Source organism: Podarcis erhardii (assembly GCF_964252035.2).
Source record: "Podarcis erhardii genome assembly, chromosome: 12".
In the NCBI taxonomy this organism is placed as follows: domain Eukaryota; kingdom Metazoa; phylum Chordata; class Lepidosauria; order Squamata; family Lacertidae; genus Podarcis; species Podarcis erhardii.
In genome coordinates, this window is record NC_138513.1 from 38,150,558 (window position 1) to 38,168,031 (window position 17,474).

The 17,474-nt window shown below is 45.2% G+C and overlaps 1 protein-coding gene across 1 annotated transcript in view; it reads right to left on the reverse strand.

Annotated features, from left to right (window-relative positions):
- Positions 1-17,474, reverse strand: part of EAF1 (ELL associated factor 1) — a 22,376-nt gene continuing 4,902 nt past the window's right edge. The window contains exons 3-6 of the mRNA XM_081833901.1: positions 16,364-16,500; positions 8,038-8,207; positions 4,603-4,821; positions 1-3,547 (exon numbers count right to left, since the gene is read on the reverse strand). Of these exons, the coding sequence (XP_081690027.1) occupies positions 3,501-3,547; positions 4,603-4,821; positions 8,038-8,207; positions 16,364-16,500 (573 nt within the window). The 3' untranslated portion in view covers positions 1-3,500. The remainder of the gene's footprint in view (positions 3,548-4,602; positions 4,822-8,037; positions 8,208-16,363; positions 16,501-17,474) is intronic.

A 17,474-nucleotide genomic window follows, 5' to 3' on the forward strand; every position in this document is an offset into this window, starting at 1 on the left:
TTGCATGGCTGAAGTTCATTTTTTATTTAAATAACACTTTAAAAAGAAAAAAAAAACCCTACAAAATTTTACAAGGCATATATATATATATATATATATATTATTTACATATAAATGTAAACATACTATGTCTAAACTAATGATGCAGATAATTCTGAGGCACAAACTGCATCAAAAATATTAGATCATACATCTTGAGTTCAGTCTCGTTCCTATTTTATTCCAGTAACATTTGAAATAGTTCTCAATTCTCTACATAGTCCTGCCTGCTAACTCAGTTGGCCAACACGTGGCTTATGAGAAGCATTAGAAATCTATTCAATACAACAGCCTTTGTGCACAAGGTGTGGACCATAAAATCTCTGGAAGTCCCTCAGTCTTTCCAGCTTTGGGAGTACAGTCGTTTCAATTCCTTCAGATTACTAGATGCCATTACCAAATCCTACGCCTTGCAGCAGAATCCATATCTAAGCCAACTCGGCCACGAGCCCAGCTAAGTTGAATCTTACTTACTTCCATGTGAGTGCACACAGGACTGCAGCCTCAATTTGTTTGCTTTTTTATTTTTCTTCTGTTAGTCACAAAGAGGGACAAAAGCTTTGCAAGACACTCTGAAGTAGACCTAAGGTTTCATCTCAAGCAGTGGCTGCATATTTTCAAGTCTATCTTTTTGCAGGCCACACACTAGAAACTAACAAAGCAAGGTTCTGCCACATAGCAAACTCCACTTCTAGTACCTAAGTTTCTAATTTCTGCAGAAATTGCGGTACATGCACAGTCCTCATTCCAAAAACATATGAATGTTTTTTTTTCCTGCCCTCTTCTCTCAAATGCATAAGACAGCCAAACGTGTGAACAGTGCTCATCTTCCTCCTAGTGGATTTAATTTGTTTTATAATTGCGTAACATTTTAAAGGGATGCATCCATCTTCCTCCAATTCACATCACATTTGAAAGATTACAAGAAAGGCATTCAAAAGAACGACTTGCAACCCAATCCCACCCCTGGTTGTAGCTGCAACAAAGGTTATAGCGTCTTTCCACGCGAGGCAAGAAGGACAACCCTAGACAGTTCTGCTCTCCTTGTCTCTCAAAATCTCTCCTACCTATTAGCAATATGATCAGCCTACTGATTCTCACAATAGGGGCTTCCTGCCTTGCTTTGAGAGAATGTTTAGGGACTCGCCTATTCAAAGACGGAGGTGGCTGAATGGGAGATGCAACATTTCTGGAAATTTTGAGGCCCTGGGCAAAAGCAGAAATGGAAGGAATGTGGAATGAAACATACATGATACTTTCCTATCAAACCCAAACTTATTTTACTGCTTTAACAAGATAAAATATGTCATTTAGAAGGTAGTTAGCATCTAAAATGGTACTGCTTGACACATTTATTAAATTCGAACAGCAATCCTATGCACGTTAACTCAAAAGGAAGACCCATTCTTTGAGCAGAGCTTACTCCCAGGTACGCAGCCTCAAAAGTATAAATAGCTTAAATGATATAGTTCTACTGAGGAGTAAGCCCCACTGAGTTCAATGAGTTGTAGTATCGCCAAGCTAGAACAAGGGTTGCCAGATATGGCAAGCAGCAATTCACAAGGAACCCAAGCCCCAAGTGCTCCTCTCGTGTAGATGGCAACAGCCTCTAGGCACAACTTCAGCACAACAGCACCCTCCCCACCTGTGATTTCTAGCAACAGGGATTCAGAAGTATGCTACCTCCAACAATGAAGGCAGCCATTGACTACTGGGCACCTGGCTTCTGATAATGCCAAAGCTAAGTCTGGATAAATCTGAAAAGCTTTATACAATTAGTTTTCTGCTTTTCACTGCAACCGTTGTACCATTTGCAAGGCAACTCTTCTGCACAATGCGTGCCACTTATTAGGAACAAATACACAAAGGATTGTGTCCACTGTTCTCTGTTAAACCACACAGGCTGGCAGGTGGAACTTTGGAGAGGCTAAATCTGGTATGCTATGGGTAGTTCTTGTTCTGGGGGATTCTGTGCTTCTCATTTTGAAAAGTTATGGGTCTCAACAATCCAGGAATTTCACCATATGAGGCAAGTTTCCAACACAAGTATCACTTCTCTAGGTGGGAATTAAAGTCCCCCACATGTGTACAGATCTGTTTCGCTATACAGTATGTTCACATAACACAAAGCACTGGATAGGAATGGGATTTCCTTAAAATCTCAATATCAAGTTTATGTGCACAGATTTTTTCCCCTTCTAATTTTCATCTGGCTCTTTAATCTTGATGGGGTTAGGTTCCCCCACCCCTGTGCCGGTCCTGCTAAAAATGCCAACAATTCTTGCCCATTATATGCATTATTATATGTATATTCACTCCAGATTTCCTAAGGCAAGCAGCACATAAACAAGTACATACAATGATGCATACAACCATATGAAATACATATGCATTAATTTACTTAGATAATTATGATGAAGTGTACTGAAGCATAAAGATTGATGCTTTTATGCACATCATACTTTGATATACCTTTTTGGGGAATATTATTAGTTGGGCTTGGCTTGGGCATAAGTGGGTGCTTAAGGCAAGAGGCAGTCCAAGACGAGCAAAACTGAATGGGGTTGAAACTGCCCAAATCAGTGTATAAAACCATTCAAATACATCCCTCCATTCTTAGTGCTGAGCGGTGTGGGTTTCTACAGTGCATATTGGCCAGCAGACCTATGTGTGATGGGGCACAGGTATGTGGAATTTCTTACATGGAAGTAATAAAAGGCATTGTTAGGTTTCCTATTTGTACAGTCGCAAAAACTTCGGCATACGATCTCTCAGCAGTAGTAAGAAAGCCTTACAAGTGAGTCCACAAGTTATTAGCCTATGCATAGTTCTACTAAACTCTCTGCCTACACATACCTCTATCAATCACTTGCGTCATACTGAGAACCTCAAAAGGAAAAAAAAACAAAGAAAAAACATCCCAGTTCTTTAAATTCCCTTGCCTGGGTGAAATTTGTATTCATCACAGGTGACAAGACTACTGACAATTAACGCCTGCCTTAATGCTATTTGACATCTTTGCATACAGATGCTTGAAATTTGTACTCCACTTCCTATTTTGTTTTTAAAATGGTAAACCTGAGTTACATCTACCCCAGAGACAGCTTTTGCTTTATCTTATTGGGGTACACAGCCTTTCCTAACAGCAAGAATCATACTGGAGTACACCAAAATTACAGAGCGTCAGCACGTTAAGAGCAAAGGTCACTGAATTAAGACTGGTATATTCACATCCATTAAAAAACTTTCAAAAAGATATACACAACATACACAATTTATACATAAATAAACAGAGTATAAGCCTTGCTTCAGGAATATTTGTTGCCCCCTTCACCTTCACCTTCAAATGCCACTTACAGCTGTTTCCTGTGAGCCGGCTTCTATACTTGCATCATTCTTACTCCTCAGGAGATTTACATCTTCACGTATTTGCAACAGAAAACCAATGGAGAAACCTCATTCTAATCATCACTGTCACTTCCAGATTCACTCAACTGCAAGTCATTCCCTGTATTTAAAAAGAGGAAGTTAGAATTACTTGTTGGCTGTGATCTACACTGAAAAATTGCTGTATTTGACCTCAAATACACTGGGGAGAAAAATGGGGCGTTAAGCTGAAACACACTAATTCTAGATCATAAATATATTTATTTTAGTGAAATTTATGTACAGGACTGCCACTGTTGTTGACCTCTGCTCAGCATTCACTGGCTTAAGATTCACTAGGAGTCTGGAGGTGGCAGTGACTCACCTGCCCTGCAAACTGGTAGCTTTCAATCTACTTGACTATTGGCTTCATGTAGCGTTTAACATTTAAAAAAGAATAAGCTCATTTGTCTCATTGCAGACTTGGCCCAGCAGATGACAGACTGCAACAGCAGCACCCATTTTCTGCAGCAACTGCTGGCACCAGTTTCATTCACAGCTGGAAGAATTTAGACCGAGTCTGCTTTGTGTTCATATGAGGCCAAGTTGCGAAATCATATCACTATTTGCAGAGAGGGGCCATGAAATCTATGTTAATTCTTAGTTATTATTAAGCATTTCCTTATTTATTTTGTTAAAGCAGCACTTGGGCACCATAAAAGAGGCAGGAAGCAGTCTGCTTATTTCTATCCATTCACACCCCTAATATGCAGCTCAGTAAAGTCAATGGGTTGCCAGGGGACTTCGGAAGTAAGCCTCTTTACAACATGAATGAATGAAACAGAAACAAACCTGATTTTGTTAAACCCCAAAGACCTCCATCTGTGTAGATCATGCTTGACCACTTGCTGAATGATCTGCATTCAATTGTGGGCTAAATACACACCCATACATGTAACTGAACCAGACACCATGTTTTATTTAAAAAACAGATATGCTAGCTTCAGGAGAGAGCAATTTAAAAAGAAAGAAGGAAATTATGAGAAAGGAAAGGGCTAGGTCCCACATCCCCTTCTCAAAGCCGCTTTTAAAAGCCAGCGCTGCGTTTCAGTTACACACCTGTGTGTCTAATGTGTATTTAGACCCATAGAAAGCTCATGTGCTGTAATAAAGACATGCAGAAGACAAGAAACTTACTGAGCGTGCTCATGAGCTGATTGCTTCCTTGTGGCCTGCTGGTTCCGTTGGCAACAGAGTTCTTGTTGTTACCCGGCTGGGAAGGGGAAGGGTGTGCAGCGTCATTCCCATCGCTGCTCGAGGTTTCATCATCACTCCCAGAAGAGCTCTCTGAATCTGACGAGCTGCTTCCGCTGCTGCTACTCATCTGCTCAATTATTTCAACCTCGGCTCTCAACTCTGGAACAAAGGGACGTTTGCAAGGAGGTCAATAAACGATTCCATGGGCCGTCGACGCAGACAGCCAAACCAAACCATAGCAGAACGTTGAGATCTGTCCCCCAAAATCTAAAAGCATCTTAGATGTTGTGAAGATCTTGGTGCAGAATGTGGCTGCCAGCATTTTGCCATGCACCGAAGGACTTACACACGTCACAACCGTTATTTCAGCAGTACGTTTGCTGCCTATTTGCTTCCAGGCCCAATTTTAGATGTTTATCTTACCTTTAAGCCCTTAAGAACCAAATACCTGAGGGAGTGCCTCTTCCCATATCAGGCAGCTCCTGTCTGAAGATTTTCTGTAAAGGCCTTTCTCCAAGTACTGACTTTAGCAGAGATATGGTATGAGTTAACAGAGGGCCTTTTCTGTGGTGACTCCCTGACTCTGAAATGCCCTCCCTAAACAGACATTGCATTTTTTTCAGCACAGTGCTAGCTGTTTCCTGTTTGCCCATGCACTTTTGATGACATGTATACGCAGAAGTCCAAGTGAACCGCATGAGGCTTACTCTCAGGTAAGAGAGGCTAAGACCATTTGGATCCCTTCCAGTCGGGATTCACGGGACAGAAACTGCCTTGGTCGCACTGGTCGATGATCTCCGGCAGGCTAGGGACAAAGGTGAGAGCTGTTTCCTAGTTCTGCTGGATCTCTCAGCGGATTTTGATACCATCGACCATAACATCCTTCTGGACTGTCTAGAGGGGGTGGGAAATGGGGGCACTGTTATACAGTGGTTCCGCTCCTTCCTCCTGGGCCATGTTCAGAAAGTGGGGACAGGGGAAAATGAGTGTTCAGACCCCTGGGCTCTCACTTGTGGGGTGCCTCAGGGTTCTGTCCTCTCCCCCATGCTTTTCAACATCTACACGCAGCTGCTGGGAGAGATCATGAGGGGGTTTGGGCTGGGTGTTCATCAATACACGGATGATACCCAGCTCTACCTCTCTCTCAAATCAGAACCAGTGAAGGCGGTGAAGGTCCTGTGTGTCTGGAGTCCTGTGTGTCTGGAGGCGGTTGGAGGATGGATGGCAGCTAACAGATTGAGGTTGAATCCTGACAAGACAGAAGTACTGTTTTTGAGGGACAGGAGGCGGGCAGGTGTGGAGGACTCCCTGGTCCTGAATGGGGTAACTGTGCCCCTGAAGGACAAGGTGCGCAGCCTGGGAGTCATTTTGGACTCACAGCTGTCCATGGAGGCGTGGGTCAATTCTGTGTCCAGGGCAGCTGTTTACTAGCTCCATCTGGTACGCGGGCTGGGACCCTATCTGCCTGCGGACTGTCTCGCCAGAGTGGTGCATGCTCTAGTTATCTCTCGCTTGGACTACTGCAATGCGCTCTATGTGGGGCTACCTTTGAAGGTGCCCAGGAAACTACAATTAATCCAGAATGCAGCAGCTAGACTGGTGACTGGGAGCGGCCACCAAGACCACGTAACACCGGTCTTGAAAGACCTACATTGGCTCTCAGTACGTTTCCGAGCACAATTCAAAGTGTTGGTGCTGACCTTTAAAGGCCTAAACAGCCTTGGCCCAGTATACCTGAAGGAGCGTCTCCACCTCCATCGTTCTGCCTGAGGGCCTTCTGGCAGTTCTCTCGCTGCGAGAAGCCAAGTTACAGGGAACCAGACAGAGGGCCTTCTTGGTAGTGGCACCCACCCTGTGGAACGCCCTCCCATCAGATGTCAAAGAGAAGAACAACTACCAGACTTTTAGAAGACATCTGAAGGCAGCCCTGTTTAGTGAAGCTTTTAATGTTTAACAGACCACTGTATTTTAATATTTTGTTGGAAGCCGCCCAGAGTGGCTGGGGAAACCCAGCCAGATGGGCGGGGTATAAATAATAAATTATTGTTATTACTATTATTATAAGATTGCTGCCTTTAGGATTACTGCCTTAGTCATAATGTTTAATTAACCTGCTTGTGCTGTAAATTGTTTATACAAATCTTATTTATTAGCTTTATTTTTGTATTTATGTATATATGTAAAGGTTTTATTTACACCTTTGCACACTACCTTGGAATCTTTTTAATGAAGAGCAGTTAACAAAAAAATGCAATTTTTTTTTAAAAAAATGTAGGGATATACCAGAATATGGTAGTCTGCCAACCACTGATTAGAAAAATATATTAGAAAAGAAATGTATTACACATGATAGCTCTTTCCCTTCACTGCAAAAAGATGGACTAGGCAAGTATTTCAAGTCACATTTCTACAGGATTCTAACAGATCTGTCGACTACTTACCTAATTGTTTTACTCTGACAAATACTCCAGTGTATCAGGGAATTTGAATTCTTATGTAATGGGGAGTCTAAAATAGGATTATATACTTTTTCCACTGTCTGCAGTTCAAATAAGAGTGAACTGCATTTTGTTTTGCTCTGAGCACTTAAACTGGCTTACTAAGAAGGGCTTGTCTTTGGAAATGCCGATTGACCCGAAATACTAATGAGACTTAGATTTTACCATGGCCTGGCCACTAGTTTCACACTGACAATATTTGTTCCTAGATAGGCAAATCAGTAACAGAAGCTTCATTGCGCAGCTAGATATTTTGGGTGAAACCAGTACAATAAATTAGCATTTTTATTTGTTTTTTTAAACCTCTGAAATATAGGTGATGTATCATGACAACAGCATAAAATTTTATTTGGAAGGCTACTATTTAGTGGCAAACATACAGCGATCGTTTTATTGTCAATATTCTACCAAGCTTTTGAGTTTTGCAAGACTTTTTATACCTTCTTTCAGACACAACTGAAGTTCAGTGCCTTTTCAACTTTTTGCAGAATTTACACGAAGCGTATTTTAAAAAGCTAAATGATCATTTTTAAACCAGTGCAGAACATGTAACCCAATTATTCCCTTGAGAAACAGAAGAGAAATCACTGGACCCACCTTCACCTACTATATGCAAGGACTTCATAGTTCTGTAGACTAAGAAATGCAACTTTGGCCTTGCCACTTTGGAGCGAGGCCCCCTGCCGCCAATTTTTAGCTAAAAAGAAATTGCTGCGGTAAGGTCTACTGTGGATGCTGCCACATTATTCAGAGTGAGAAACAAATCAATTTCCACAAATCTGTCTGAAATGGGACACAAAGAATAAGGAAAACTGGATTCACAGCAAATTCATTGATAATTCTCAAGTATTTTTACCGTGAAGTTACAAAACCATACCTCTCTTAATGTCATCCAGCTGAGGCTCAGGGGAAGGATTGTCTTTCAGTGGGGAGGTCTTGGGACCCGCTGCTGGTTTTGTAGGAGCTCTGAACTGGGTAGAAGAAGGTTGTGAGGCTCGGGCCGATTGCTGTTCTATCCGCGCCTGAATTTTGCTGCTGCCTTCAGCTCTGAAACAGGATTTTGAGCGCACAGATACAATGACACCTCAAACACAACACCTATGCATCTTCTCAACTCCCTCTCTCCCCCTCACCCTCTTCCATCCTTTCCAAAATGTCTGAAAAAACCCAAATTCTATCAGGATTGTGTAAAATCAGTAACTGTACGATCCAAGCAAATTTAAGACCTGTATATATGTCAGCACTTTCAGGGAGAGAATGAGACCTAAGCACTTGCTCAAATCTACCAAGGAAATAAATGGTCCTTTAAAAAGTGAAGAAACAAAACGAAACACTCTCCGGATGTAACATTTGCATCTACTAATTTCTAAAGGCCCCCCTACCTACAGAATGGACCAAATTCAAATATGTAGCTGTCAGGGAACTGCCATCGGAGAGACAGGTGGTGGACAGGCTCCAGGAGAATAGGAGAGAATCTGCAGCAGAAGAGGGAACCAGCAGGGGGAGTGCAGGAGTCACAGCGGAGGGGAGGCTCTGGGATGCTTCCAGTGAGAGTAGTGGAGAGGTAACGGGACCCCCGTTGGGAACGCCCACCCTTCGCCGGAAACTGTCACGCAGAGAGTCACGAAAGCGCATGTCTGTCAAACAGCTTTTATGTTGGCATAAATTCCGTAGACGCCCACTGTCAGATTCTACCAGCGACTGACGGAGTCATGCTTTGGGGGCTCCGTTAGTGCATCGGTTTGGATGACCAGCCAAACCCCAGAGGGATCAAGCTTTTACGCACAAGCAGCTCATTATCCCATCACAGCAATCTGACAGTCTTTGAAAGCAGCTTGTGCAAGCAGAAGGCATCATGAGCGAACCAGCCGGAACCGGGGGAGCAGGAGCCGGGGCAGATCCAAGCCTGGAACAAAGGTACAGGGCGTTGGAGGTCCAGCTGGCACTGCAAACGGCGAGGCTCGAGGAGAGGAGGGCTCAAGATGCAGATAAGGGGAAGACCACCCCACTTGCCAGACGGGTGCCTGGACTGGTGCAGAAATTTGGGGGGGATCCCCGGAACTATCAAGCCTTTAGGACAGAGATGCAATATGCTCTCAATCTGCTGTTTGATGACTTCCCCGACGAGAACTCTAGAGTGGCGTACGTGATTGGCCATCTAGAGGGAGGGGCGAGGGACTGGGTTCGGCCCCTGATGGCAGCCAATAATGAAATCTTAAAGGACACAATGAAGTTTTTCCGCGCCATGGACTTGATGTTTTCCAGCGAGATCGAGCAGGGAGTGGTGCGCAGGCAGTTAATGGCGTGTAAACAGGGGAGCCGATCTGTACGTGAGTACTGGACTGAGTTCACCATGCTGATTCATAGACTTGGGTGGGACCTTGCTAGTGAACCTATTCAAATGCTGTTTGAAGAAGGTCTCTCTCCGGCAGTGAAAGATGAACTTTCCCGGGCGCCTAGGGCGGAGTCTATGGATCAGCTGACTAAATCAGCGCTGTCCATTGGGGCACGCCAGGAAGCTAGAGCTATGGAAAAGCGGGAAGGAAAGGGGGAACGTTGGAAGGACTTCCGCATTCCAGAGATTCCGGAGCAGCCTTTCCCACCAGCAGAGCCGATGGAACTTGGAACAGCGCGCGCGCGCGCGCAGTTTCAAACACCAGTGAAGGGCGGAAGAAGGAGGGAAAGAGCGGCAAGAGATGCTATCTCTGCCAACAGCCAGGTCACTTTGCCAGAGTCTGTCCGCAAAGGAAGGAATGGCAAGGGATGGCGGGAACTGTTGGGGGGAAGGAGGAAGAAGAAATCACGGAGCAAGTAAAAGCCAACGCCTGGTTGCCAACATCAGGGCACAGCAGCCAGGCCAGGGAGTAATGAATGTGCCCACGCCGGAACCTCCAAGACCAGCGCTTGTGATAGAGGTGTTGCTGGAACTGGCAAACGGACACCCACTGAAGATAAAGGCGCTATTGGATTCAGGTAGCTCATGTAATTTCATGAGCAAAGAGTTTGCAGCTGCACACCAGATACAGACTATCCCATTGAGTAAGCCTTTGCAGGTTACCACGATTGATGGGAGGGAGCTGTTGGGAGGAGAAGTGAGCCAACAGACTGTACCAATGATAATGAGGGTGGCACGACACACCGAACTGATAGCGTTTAACGTAGCCACCTTGGGAGGAGCTCCTATTATCTTGGGTATGAGCTGGCTGGCGCTACACGATCCGCTAGTAGGCTGGCATCAGAGAGTGGTTTCCTTTGGATCAGCACATTGCCTAGAACACTGCAAGGAGGGAGAGGCTCAGGCAGGCGCCAGGGCCACTCTAGCAGGGATGGAAATGATGGACAAGGGGAGGGTGCCACCACAATACGCTGACTTGATTGACGTATTCAAAGAAAAAGAAGCAGATAAGCTGCCCCCGCACAGACCCTTTGATTGTCAAATTACCTTACTCCCAGGAGCACAATTGCCAGTGGGCAAGCTGTATGCAATGTCAGACAGTGAGATGCAGGAGTTAAGGGAGTTCATTGACAAGAATCTCAAGCGAGGTTTCATCAGAGAGTCACGAGCGGTGGGGGGCAGCCCAGTGTTCTTTGTGGACAAAAAAACCACGGGCAAGCCCAGGCTTGTATGTGATTTCAGGGCCCTAAATGCAGTGTCAGAACCAGTGACTTTCCCTATGCCCAGAATTGATGACATTCTAACACGGGTGAGAAAAGGGAAAATTTTTACCAAGCTGGACCTTAGGGGGGCATATAACTTGATACGTGTGAGAAAGGGGGATGAGTGGAAGACCACTATGTTCACCCCCTTGGGGGCCTTTGAGTACTTGGTTATGCCTTTCGGATTACAAGCGGGCTCCGCCTGTTTTCAATCATTCATGAATCACGTCCTGGGGCCACTGCTCTACAAGAACTGCGTAGCGTTCTTAGATGACGTCCTGGTGTACTCAGACAACGAGGAGCAGCATGTGCGAGATGTAAGAGAGGTACTGAGCAAGCTGCGAGAAAACCGGCTGTGGGTGAAACTGGAGAAGTGTCAGTTTCATACCAAGGAGGTGGAATTCCTGGGGTACCGGTTGTCTGACAAGGGATTGGCCATGGATCCCAGCAAGGTTCAAGCGGTACTGGAATGGAAAACACCAAAGACCAAGAAGGACGTGCAAAGGTTCCTGGGCTTCGGAAACTTCTATAGGAAGTTCATCAAAAACTTTGCCCATTTAACAGCGCCCATCACGGATTGTCTTAGTAGCAAAAAGAAATTTGTTTCGACGGGAGAAGCGCAGAGGGCGTTCGAACGCTTAAAGCAGGCGTTTGCGTCGGAAGAGCAACTTTTGCACGTGGATCTACAACAACCAATGAGAGTGGAGACTGACGCGTCAGACCGAGCGGTGGGGGCCGTTCTTCTCCAGCCGGGAAAAGATACGTCTGAATGGAGACCGTGTGCATTCTTCTCGCGGAAGTTGAACAAATCCGAGAGGAACTACACAGTGTACGACCGAGAACTGCTCGCCATTCATGAAGCATTCCGGAAATGGCGGCACTTACTGATTGGGGCGCAGCACAAGGTTCAAGTCCGAACTGACCACAAAAATCTGGAATACTGGAGAACAGCCCGAGTGCTGAACCAGAGACAAGTGAGATGGGCCCAGGAGTTCTCCAAATTCCACTTTGAGATTCGTTACGTGCCCGGCTCCGAGAACGTGAGGGCAGACGCTCTTTCCAGGAAACCTGAGTACTTAGAGGGGGAGGGAGCGCCTGAGGTAAGGCATGTAATCCCTGAAGACCGCTGGGTGTGTGGGGCGGCATTGGTGGGGCAGAGGGAACTGATAGAGGGTACGGAGAACGATGAATACGCCCAAGAGAAACTCAGAGAGCTCCGGAGGACAGAGGAGAACACAGGGGGGTTCGAAGAAAAGAACGGGGCGTTGTATTACAAAGGGGCACTGTACATACCCGACGGGGAACTGAGGGGCAGAGTACTCAAGCAGTTGCATGACAGCCCCACAGCGGGACATTTTGGACAGCACAAAACCATGTGGTTGGTTACCAGGGAGTTTTGGTGGCCCAAGGTGAGGGAGGACGTACGGGAATATGTCAGGGGTTGCGACAGGTGCCAGCGAGCGAAAGGAGAGAGGGTGGCGCCAGCGGGGCTATTACAACCCTTACCCACGCCCGAAAGGCCATGGGAGGCAGTATCCATAGATTTTATGACGGACCTTCCAAAATCCAAAGGCAAAACAGCTGTCATGGTGGTGGTAGATCAATTAACCAAGATGTGTCATTTTATAGCCTGTTCACATGCAGTCACAGCGGAGGAAACCGCCAAGTTGTTTGTAGAACATATTTTTAAGTTGCATGGCGCCCCCTTGAGGGTTTTGAGCGACAGAGGGAAACAATTTACTTCCAGGTTCTGGAGGAAACTTATGAGCTTACTGCACGTAGAACTCAATTTCTCAACTGCCCGGCACCCAGAAACCAATGGGCAAGCGGAAAGGGCAAATGGGGTTTTACAACAATACCTGAGGTGTTATGTAAAAGACAGAGAAAATGATTGGGTGGATAAGTTACCTCTAGCAGAATTTGCCTACAACAACGCGGAGAACGTGTCCACAGGGATGAGTCCCTTCCTGGCAAATTATGGGTGTCACCCCCGGGCATTCCCAGGAGAGGGAGGGGAGAGGTGGAGCGTGCCGGCGGCGGAATATTTTTTTGAAGAGATGGAGGCGATCCACCGTCAGCTTCAACTTAACTTAGAGAAAGCCAAGGAAGAATATAAGAAGCAAGCAGACAGAAATAGGAGGGAGGGTGAAACTATAAGGGTGGGGGACCGGGTGTGGTTGTCCACCCAAGGGCTACCGTTCAAGGGCGGGAGTAAGAAATTGAGGCCCAAAAGATTGGGACCCTTTGAGGTCACACAGCAGGTCAACCCAGTGGCATTCAAACTCAGGCTGCCCAGTCACATGAAATTACACCCAGTATTTCACAGGTCATTACTGTCGCCGTACCGAGAGGGACGTGAGTGGGGGGAGCGTGAGAGAGAGGCCACCCAAACGCCCGTGATAGAAGAGAGAGAGCGCGACATGAACGTGGCAGGAATCATTGATTCCAGGTGGAAGGGGAATCAGGTGGAATATCTGGTAGAATGGGAGGGGGAAGCAGAGTCGGAAAACACTTGGGTACCAGCAGAGGTAGTCAATGACGAGGTTTTAATAGAAACATTTCATCAGCGTTTCCCAAGAAAACCGCAACCCATGGCTCGATTTAGAAGGGAACACTTTGGGACCACCGATGAGGAAGGGGAGTTTGAAGGGTTCCCAGAGTCAGGGGTGGGTGAAGAAGCCGACTCCGACGAAGAAGAGGAAGACGGGGAGAGAGACGGTACGCCGTGGCTGGAAGTGTTAGAATCCTCGGACGACAAGGAGAGTTCCTTCAGGGATTTTCCGCCCTCACCGCCAGTGGGAGAGGAGGCGGGAGGGGATGAAGGGGGCCCTGGGGGGGAGGTGGATGTCAGGGAACTGCCATCGGAGAGACAGGTGGTGGACAGGCTCCAGGAGAATAGGAGAGAATCTGCAGCAGAAGAGGGAACCAGCAGGGGGAGTGCAGGAGTCACAGCGGAGGGGAGGCTCTGGGATGCTTCCAGTGAGAGTAGTGGAGAGGTAACGGGACCCCCGTTGGGAACGCCCACCCTTCGCCGGAAACTGTCACGCAGAGAGTCACGAAAGCGCATGTCTGTCAAACAGCTTTTATGTTGGCGTAAATTCCGTAGACGCCCACTGTCAGATTCTACCAGCGACTGACGGAGTCATGCTTTGGGGGCTCCGTTAGTGCATCGGTTTGGATGACCAGCCAAACCCCAGAGGGATCAAGCTTTTACGCACAAGCAGCTCATTATCCCATCACAGTAGCAATAGCAAATGACATGGCTCTTTTTTAGACTGTACCACTTTGAGGATTGTATATATCACAGGTAGGCAACTTGCAGCCCACGCTTCATTTTTTAAAAATTGACTTAAGAAAATCATACAGACAGCAAAACGAAGAAGCCTAAATTAACATTGCCTTCTACCGATAAGAAATAATAATAACTATTACAATAATGAAAATATTAAAAATACATTTACTACCCCTTTTGAACTTCTATTCTGGTTACAATATATTACTACTCTATAAGAATCTATTATATCCTTTGCTGTCCCATATTTTATTTCCCAAATTCAACCTAACCCTCTCCCCCCCCCCGCTTCCCTTCACCTGTGTGAGATCTTCCCATCCTAACATTTTTTTCTAGTTGCTTTAATAAAATAGAATAACATGAAAACTGTTAAATTATAATGACTTCTTTTGTCCTTACACACTTAACAATTAATTGCCTATTAAGAGTTCTGCTTTAACACCATATTTCTTCATGTATTCCCCTATGCATTCCCATTCTGTATAGAATTTTTGATTGGAGCAGCCCCTGATTGCTGCAGTCATTTTTGCCATCTCGGCAAACTCACAAATCTTAACTTGCCATTCAGTCATTTGTAGTACTTTTTCTGTTTTCCAAAATTTTGCCATAAGTTTTCTTGCGCCTGCGGTTATATACAAAAATATATTCCTTTTGTCCTTGGGTATGTTGTTTGTTAATAAACTCAATAAATATGGCATTGGTTTTTTTAAAAAATAGAGCTCCAGCCCACACTTCATTTTCTGTAGCCCTCAACACCTGAAGCTGATCAATTCCCGTATCTGATCAGAATTCCTCCCTCCCTGTTCTTTTCTTGGCTTTTGAAGTGTGCTCCCTACCTTCTACAGTATTTCATTTCAGAACAAAGCTACAGGTTTTTTTAATTGATTAGTAAAAACTGATTTTAAAAAACCCATTTTCCCTGGTTGTACGCCTTGGGGAAAATAGCTTTTTCCACGTCTGTCTATTAATTGGTAGGCTTCTGCCATGTGTGTGTGTCACACTAAAGTAAGAAAGGAATTACTTTCATTTGTTTTCCAGAACAGTACAGTGGTACGTCGGGTTACATACTCTTCAGGTTACATATGCTTCAGGTTATACACTCTGCTAACCCAGAAATAGTGCTTCAGGTTAAGCACTTTGCTTCAGGATGAGAACAGAAATCGTGCTCCGGCAGTTCGGGAGCAGCGGGAGGCCCCATTGGCTAAAGTGGTGCTTCAGGTTAAGAACAGTTTCAGGTTAAGAACGGACCTCTGGAACGAATTAAGTTCTTAACCCAAGGTACCACTGTAACTGCATTGGATCTCATATGGTCTATACATTTAAAGCAGTATCATACCGCTTCAAAGTCAAGGCTTTCCTCAAAGAATCCTAGTTTGTTAAGAGTGCTGACGGATGTTAGACCCCCTATTCCCCTCACACAGCTACAGTTCCCAGAGTGGTTTCACAGTCAATCGATCTTCCCAGGAAACCCTTGAGAGCTGTACCTCAGTGAGGAGAATAGGGGTCTCCTAACAACTCCTAACAACTCGGAGAATTGATGCTTTTGAATTCTGGTGCTGGAGGAGACTCTTGAGAGTCCCATGGACTGCAAGAAGATCAAACCTATCCATTCTGAAGGAAATCAGCCCTGAGTGCTCACTGGAAGGACAGATCGTGAAGCTGAGACTCCAATACTTTGGCCACCTCATGAGAAGAGAAGACTCCCTGGAAAAGACCCTGATATTGGGAAAGATGGAGGGCACAAGGAGAAGGGGACGACAGAGGACGAGATGGTTGGATAGTGTTCTCGAAGCTACCAGCATGAGTTTGACCAAACTGCGGGAGGCAGTGGAAGACAGGAGGGCCTGGCGTGCTCTGGTCCATGGGGTCATGAAGAGTCGGACACAACTAAACGACTAAACAACAACAACAACTCGGAGCACCCTTAACAAACTGCCTACCTCTAGAGCAAAGGAGTATTTTCCAGGTTTAAAATTTCCTTGTACATGTCAGAAACCAGGGTTCTTGCCTTCTCTCTGAGATGCTGGTGTTCCATTTTATTTATATATGCATTTTATTTATATACCACTAAATAACAAACAAGCACCATGTATATACTGTAATATATACTCATCAAAATATTATGTTAAAAAAAGAAAAGAAATCATAGCCAAGGGTTTGAAATATGCCACCTGCAGTGTGAGATAGGGCTATGCTGTGTGTTGTTTTCTCCAAATTAGAAGCGGCCCTGTTGGTTTGTGACAACCGTTTTTACCTTGTCTTCTTGACTTGAATGCTGCTGCTTAGCTTTTCAAGCACATATTCCCCAGTATCATGATTGATAATAAGTACGCAGTCCTTTTGGTATGGTCTTTTATTTCCTTTGAACACCGTCATTGGAGGGGTAGAACCCTGGTTGTCAAGAAAAGCAGAGATTACCCTGAAGTCCAAACAAGTGCACAAGCCAAGAAAAACTGACTCCTTAACTAAAATGCCATATCTAGTCACTCATCATCAAGGCTGCATTTGGATGCTTTAATAGGCTACCTCTGAATATGTGGTCACTGAACTGCACTCCAACAGTTTGCCTTTACAGTGGTACCTCGGGTTAAGTACTTAATTCGTTCCGGAGGTCCGTTCTTAACCTGAAATTGTTCTTAACCTGAAGCACCACTTTAGCTAATGGGGCCTCTTGCTGCCGTCGTGCCTCCAGAGCCCGATTTCTGTTCTTATCCTGAAGCAAAGTTCTTAACCTGAAGCACTATTTCTGGGTTAGCGGAGTCTGTAACCTGAAGCGTATGTAACCCAAGGTACCGCTGTATAGATGTAAGGAAAAACAAATGCCTGCATATTTAACATCTCCCTCTTTATGCTTCTTTGCAAAATGTGCAGTCTTGCAGATTTTTTTGTTTTAGGCTTCAGGATACTTCTTGGTAGTACAGTAAGGAGTCAAAGAGAAAACAGAGCTCTAGCAATGCCTATAGGTAGAACTATCACCTGAAGCAATTCATATATAAGATCAGTATATCCTTTATGTTCAGTGGTGATCTGCATTTTTAAAGGCAATGACCTAAGCACATACAGTGGTACCTCAGGTTACATACGCTTCAGGTTACATAAGCTTCAGGTTATAGACTCCACTAACCCAGAAACATTACCTTGGGTTAAGAACTTTGCTTCAGGATGAGAACAGAAATCATGCAGCGGTGGCAGCAGGAGGCCCCATTAGCTAAAGTGGTACCTCAGGTTAAGGACAGTTTCAGGTTAAGAACAGACCTCCAGAACGAATTAAGTTCTTAACCTGAGGTACCACTGTATATCTAAAAGAACATTCTATAAAATTCAGTCAGAAGAGACTTTCAAATGCAGGTTCCAGGCATACGCTG